Source organism: Chiloscyllium plagiosum, chromosome 1, assembly GCF_004010195.1.
Source record: "Chiloscyllium plagiosum isolate BGI_BamShark_2017 chromosome 1, ASM401019v2, whole genome shotgun sequence".
Taxonomy (NCBI): domain Eukaryota; kingdom Metazoa; phylum Chordata; class Chondrichthyes; order Orectolobiformes; family Hemiscylliidae; genus Chiloscyllium; species Chiloscyllium plagiosum.
This window is the reverse complement of record NC_057710.1, coordinates 89,550,934-89,557,790: the sequence shown is the minus strand read 5'-3', so window position 1 is coordinate 89,557,790 and position 6,857 is coordinate 89,550,934. Positions and strand designations below refer to the sequence as shown.

Sequence of the window (6,857 nt, the reverse complement as noted above, 5' to 3'; positions counted from 1 at the left end):
GTGGCTGTGGACGCCTCTGCTGCAGCTGGAGAGTGTGGGGGAGGGGTTCCTGCTTGCTGAGAGCCTCGGGCTCCTTTCCCTTTAGTCATTTTAACTTAGGATAAAGTTGCTTAAATGTAATATTACACAACTAATTGAGTTACTAAACTATTATAAATGATTTGGTGAGCTTGGTAGGGGGTAGGTGACCCACTGTGCCCAAGTCTTGGGAGGAGCACTATAGACTCAGTCTTACTGGGTCGCCGCCATCTTGGATCCCCCTATTTTGCTGTTAATTCATGAGATGTGAGCATCACAGGCTAGACCAAAATTTATTGGCCATCCCTAAGTAAGATCTGAAAAATATGTTGCTGGAAAAGTGCAGAAGAAGGGCTCATGCCCAAAACGTCGATTCTCCTGCTCCTTGGATGCTGCCTGACCTGCTGCGCATTTTTCCAGCAACACATTTTTCAGCTCTGATCTGCAGTCCTCACTTTCTCCCATCCCTAAGTAAGAACAGAAGAGTTAGCAACCAGGATTAAGTTAGAGTATGTTTTGTTCTGTACAATATTAACTTGTATGTTTGATTCTTTTTTTTTGCCCCCTGACTAGCAAGGTCCTACAAAACCTAATTACAGCTTAGACTCTATTATTGTCACATTGATTTTAATGGGGAAAGCTGACTTGCTTGAAATTTTCACTAATTTGCATATTACTAGAAGACAAGTGTGTTAAGTGAGGAATTATTGTTTTAGAAAGTTGCATTACAGAGGATAATTAGGAGACTAGCTAGAGTTGCTTGGGCTGGTGAATTTTAGTTTTTGAGAAATTAGAAAATACGCATAAGAGTATGCCATTTTGCCCTTTGAGCCTGATAGTCTCAGGTTATTTTCTTTGGACTAGAGAATGTGAGGGGCAACCCTTATCTGAGAGGTCTAAACAAGAGTGAATAAGTTTCCAGTTCCCTTTGATGAAAGAATCCAGAGCTGAGGGGTATCGATCTATGGTGAAATCTAGAATATTTAGAAGGGGTACGAGGAGAAATTCTTTCACCTGTAAGATGGTGGAATTTGGAACTCACGCCTGAATGGGTAAGAGAAGCAAAACTTCCTAACACTTGAGAAAGAATTGGTTGTGTATTTGAAGTGCTGGAACTGATAAGCTGATTACCCAACTGTTGGAAAGGGGATTACGCTGTCTATTGGCTGGCAGAGACATGATGAGCTAAAGTTTCTGATGCTTTAAGTTTCTGATTTTCTAGTTGGATATAATGTTGCCATAAACCTACTGGACCATTGGACAGCTCTCTCATTAGAGATAGACAACTGGTGATGGTTAAACCAGAATAGCTAGTTGCTGAGTAAATTTTTGAAGCCATGATCAGTTGAGTCTTTCTACTCAAAGTAACAGCTTAATTTTATGAACCTCCTCATAGGTCTAGAAACAGGTAGAAATTGGCACTCCTCATCATAAGAGTGTTCATTCTTATATAAGAACATGGGAATTAAGAACTGGAGTAGGCAATTCAGCCTTCAAGCCTGCTCTGTCATTTAACATCATGCCTGATCTTATCCTGGTCTCAACTCCACTTTCCTGCCTGCTCCCCATTGCCCTTTATCCTGCTTTTCATCAGAAACTTATCTGTTGATTGATTCTGCCTCTGCTGCACTCTTGGACAGTGAGTTCCATAGATTCACAATCCTCTGTTAGAAGTAGTTTGTCTTCATCTCAGTATTGAATGTACCTCCTCACTCTCTATATCTTATTCAACACTTCCACAGGGGGTACATCTGTTCAACATCCACCTTAGCAACCCCTGTGGTATTTTATTTACCTCAGACAGATTCCCCCCTCATTCTTCTGAGCTTTAGTGAGTACAAGCCCATGCTATTCAACCACTCCTCCATACTACGGCCTTTACAACCTGCTTCAATTACAATTACAGTTCCTCAGTTGTTCCTTGATACTTTTTCCCTTTTCTATCTTCAAAGCTTAAAAATTATGTATTTCTATTAAGAGCTTCTATCTTCCCACAGAAGCATCAGTCAATCCAACTGCTCTCTGTGGCAAATGTTATCACTGTATCTGAGAAGATCGGCAACCACATCAATTCTCTGTACCTCTTCACATAGAGTCATAGAGACGTACAGCATGGAAGCAGACGCTTCGGTCCAACCCGTCCATGCCGACCAGATATCCCAACCCAATCTAGTCCCACCTGCATGAATGGATATTTTTTTTTTTTAAAAAGTCCAGAATCACCACTTCAAAAACATATGTTCTTTTTTTGGACTCGGTCCTATTTGTGCACCACATTTTAGTGAAATCTGCCCACTAATTTTGGGATGGTGTTTGCTAGCAAGCTGTCCAATTGACAAAAACATTATCTTCTGTGGTGCAGATTGTGAATACTAAGTGTTGATTGATTCGATTTGAAACCATTGCCAGGCTATAACAATATTTTTAAAACTAGTGCAAAAACTCAAATTGCAGTTGAAGGTCCAGAATATTGTGTGCTGATTTGCTCAACTTTGGTCAAAGTGTGCTGGAAGTAACCTGGGGAAACTGTACCTTTGTGTATTCTTTGTATTTCACTTTGAGTAAATGTTACTAATGTAGTTTCCAATTCACTCAGATATGTAGATTAACATTTTAACGTTTCAGAAGATTTGCAGAGATCTCAAGTTTGACAATTTAGCTCTACACATTTGTATTTCATTGGTTTGCTTTGTTTGAACTTTTCGGTTGTGGGATTTGTAAAGAGACATTTGCAGTGATATTATCTTAGTATTAAGATCTCTTTGTCAGAAGCTGAAACTATATCCTGAATCAAAATAAGAATTTAATCTTGATCTATGACGACCAAAGATTTTTTAAAATCCCTGCTTTACTAGAAGGTTTAAAGCCTTATGTTGTAGCAGCTTCCAGTTCTCAATGTCTATTGTGTAACAAAATCAAATGATGTAAAGCTGTCTAACTTTCCTGTTAACTTATATTCAAAGTGCAATTTTGAATTGTCAGTTGTAATTATTCCTCTTCCTATAATTGATTTGCAGGTCATTGCCAACTCCGAAGACGTACAGCAGCATTAGAGATGAAAGCTGGAAAGATGGCTGCTATTGATCCGAGTGCGCATGAGTCTGAAGCTTGCTCTGCTACTTTTCCTGAATCAAAAGGACATTTTAATTAGACTGTTCAAAGAGATTTAGTAGGATTTGAGACAATCCAGTTCTCCGCCAGAAATCAGCACAAGTTGGTGGAGATCATGGAGTAGCACTTTACTGACATTAAATATCAGACTTTTTGTTACATGTACAATCAGTTTTTTTTCATGACTGTCCATTATTTTAATGCTTTTGAGCAACTTGTCATTCAAAGAATAAAGCAAAGTCTGGACACAATCCCAAAAATGCCAAAGAAAAATCTTACAATAACCATTGGTAGGGGGAAATGGATAACTAATGTTGTTGAAACTTGAATGGTCAACAAAAGACTAGTAGTGAAATCTGTTTTTGCTTCAGTTACAAATTTGATGTTCTGTAAGTAAAGCAAGGCACAATTCCATTATCATGATCAGATAGTGATTATAGCAGTCTGCTGCCCATTGCTATCTGATTTATTTCAAGACAGAAATGAGTAGCATCCCAGCTGTTATATTTATAAATACCTTAAATGGCAAAAAACAAATTACACATTTTTTGAATTTTACTTTTGAAGCTTTCAGGGTTGAGGATAATGGGAGAGGAGGAATATTATTTTAATTCATAGCAATTTATGTTATTACTCCATTTATTATAATCTCTGAAATTTTAGCTTCATTTTAAAACGTTTTTTAAAAAGTTAATATTGCACCAGTAGTATTCATTATAGAAGCTGAAATATATTTTGAACAAGTTTGACATAACGTTTGACACTTTGCTGGGGATCTCCGGAGTTGTGTCCTGTTGTACTTTGTAACTGACTGAAAGCTTAGTGAGAAAAGGCAAGTTGCAACTTAAATGGTGCTTTGTGCAGACACATTTCTTTGTGGATAAATGGCTTAAGTTGAAAGTTGCATGTATATTGTAAGTGAGACACTTTGTTTAACTTTTTGCCCGCACTAAGAAGAAAACGTTTGGAGGGAAAACCCTTCAGTATCATTTTTTTTCTCCAGTTGACTATTTTTTGTTTAATTGCCAAAGGGCTTAGTGTCAAGTGTGTTTTACACAACTGCTTTTGTCAAATTGTAAAGCACTGGCTCAGGAAAGAGTGGGTTTAATGTACATCCAAGTTTTCAATACACCGAGTATAATAGGACACGTTTGTTTTGGTTACATATGTTCCCTTAAAAGTATGAAATGAAAACTTGGTCCATTCAAGTTGTAATCTAATCACACCACAGTGCTTACAAAATATAATGCAACATCATTCTGTCTAAACTATGCACTCGTATCCTGTTATAAAAACACACTTGCTTGGAGCTGTTCAATACATTCTGCAGCCTTGTAGGTACTATATTCAGTAATTACAGTGTTCAGAGAGATCACTACACTTGTCTATATTCTTATGAACGATTGAGTTTACATTTAAATATATTTGTATACTACGGAGGGTAGTATATTCTAAGTTTTATTTTGCATTTAATTCCAAAAATAGTTTGAATTGACATTAATGTAGTTAATAACCAGAGGCTAGTTGTTTTTAATTTAAAAAAATTTTGGATTTGTTTACAGGAATGTACCTTGCAAATTTAGAACAAAGCCTTCTTTCCAAATGACCTTAATATTCAAGTGCTGGAGCCAATAATTTATGGGGAGATAGGCATGCCAGAAAATATGGGGTAAACATGGAAGCAGACAATGAGTGAATGAGCTGGATGTGAGAGCTAAGTGAGCAAATAGTGAATAGGGTGACTGTTAAGTGCACAGTGAGGGGAGTGGGTGTGAGTTACAGTTGATTAGGTTTGCAGTTGAAGCATAAAGTAGACATAGTCACCATGTGAACAATTAGTGAGTGAGTTGAATGTGATTTTCATTTTTTGTTAGATTACCAATCTGAATGGCCAACCGAAGTAAAGTGTCGTCATATCTCAATCATGTAAGTTGGATAAATTTGAAAAATGCTGATTCATGAGAGGATAATCGTACGTTGCAAGGAAAGAATTTGTTCAAATGTAATCCTGCACATCCAACTGTTTATTGTCAATATCTTTTATATTTACACCCTTACGAGTCATTTGTCCAATGTTAAATCATTGTCTGAGCAAGGAATTTGTACTTATTTTATATTTTACAAATTGTCTTTTGTTGAAAAGTAGAACAATGAGCTGTGTAATTCTTCCAATTAAGAATTTGCTTTCATTACAAGTTACAGTATTTGTGGATGTATTTTGTGGAGTTAAGTCTTTTCATAAACTGGAGGTTCGGATTAGTCCTTTCTGCGGGACGGATATTATGTTTAAGAATGATTCAGAATGAAGGCAAGAAAAAGCTGTAAACCAGCAACTTGTGGAAGTGAAGCCCACTCCAAGTTATGAATTCACTTCAGAAATGACTACAAACAATGACTATACCAATAGATGAGATTCTCTTGTATTATTATGGGAAAACTTCATTTTAACTGCATTCATATGTGTATACTTGCACTGCAGTACCAGAAGACGCAATTGGGCAAAACTGAAACCCTATCATAACCTTAAAAATAAATTGATCCCTAAAGTTAAAAGCATGTTACGTTACAGTGTTTTAATTAACTGCAGAGGTATAAATGACAAATAACACTCAACCAACACTGAACTTAAAATGTGGGCAAAATAAACTTGCTTTCACCCTGACAAGTGTGGAATTCTTAATTTTATATAATAAAAAATAGTGCCTATAATTTAACTTTTAAGGTTTCAATTTTTTGTTGAATGTGAGTTACTTTTTTGTGCAAATAGATTGGAGTAAATGATACTCAATGTAAATAAATGGTCATATTGCTTTCAATATTTATTTTTTTTGCTCTGCTATGTAACTTTTGTAATGTTCATGAACTTGTTTTAATAAAAAGCAGGAATCATCTTGGGGGGGAAAAATAAACAGTTCTTGACATTGTAAAACTATTTAATATTGTATTAATGACATTTTCTATTGAGCAGAGAAGTATTTTGACCAACTGATTGGAACAGTTCACTAGCATCTAACCAGAGGTATGAGTGATGGAAAAGTGACAGCCAAGCAATATGTTCTTGATCAGAACCATTCGAGATTATTTTATCCACAATTCCTTAAAATTGTTCATTATAACTTGATCTGTTTGAAATCTACTTTTTGCCACTTACGAATTAACTGGGAATATTGGACCAATAATCAGGCCAGATAAACTGTCACAATTGTGTAAATGTTTAAACAATGAAGATGATCAGATGCTTTAACTGTTATTCAGACTAAAAGCAATTCATGCTAAGTTACATCACGAACACAAAAAAACTATTGTAACCAGCTTATTCCTCTCTGCCATGCGTTAAAGAATGCAAGATGTAATGTGCTACTGCGACTCAAACTGTATCCATTCAAAACCCGAGGCATGCACACCCATGCGCAAATAAGACAAACAATTTGACACCAGTTGGTTAAAAGAAAATAAACACTGGAAAAAGAAAATTTTAATGGTCAAATTTCCAAACCACAAATTGGAGATTTAAATCTGTTCATTTTTTTTTTAACTTTTAGCAGTGATCTGTGGACCAATAGACTTTCTTCGACTTGGTTGTTATTTGGGTAGACCTAAGTTTTGCCTTGTGCTATAGTTCTTTCTCTTGCGTTCTGTCTTTTCATTCATAGGAACAGAGCTGTTTTCTGTTTGCTGTCTCTGGATATTTCTAGCTGCAGTGCTCATAAATGTTTGTAGCGTACTGA

At 36.1% G+C, this 6,857-nt stretch overlaps 1 protein-coding gene across 2 annotated transcripts in view; it reads left to right on the top strand.

Annotated features, from left to right (window-relative positions):
* slain2 (SLAIN motif family, member 2) overlaps nt 1–6,058 on the top strand; it is a 72,468-nt gene extending 66,410 nt beyond the window's left edge. For both annotated transcript variants that reach the window (XM_043691382.1, XM_043691372.1), the window contains one exon: nt 3,036–6,058. In XM_043691382.1, coding sequence (XP_043547317.1) covers nt 3,036–3,102 — 67 coding nt within the window. In that variant the 3' untranslated portion in view covers nt 3,103–6,058. The remainder of the gene's footprint in view (nt 1–3,035) is intronic.
* The last annotated feature ends 799 nt before the right edge of the window (nt 6,059–6,857 follow it).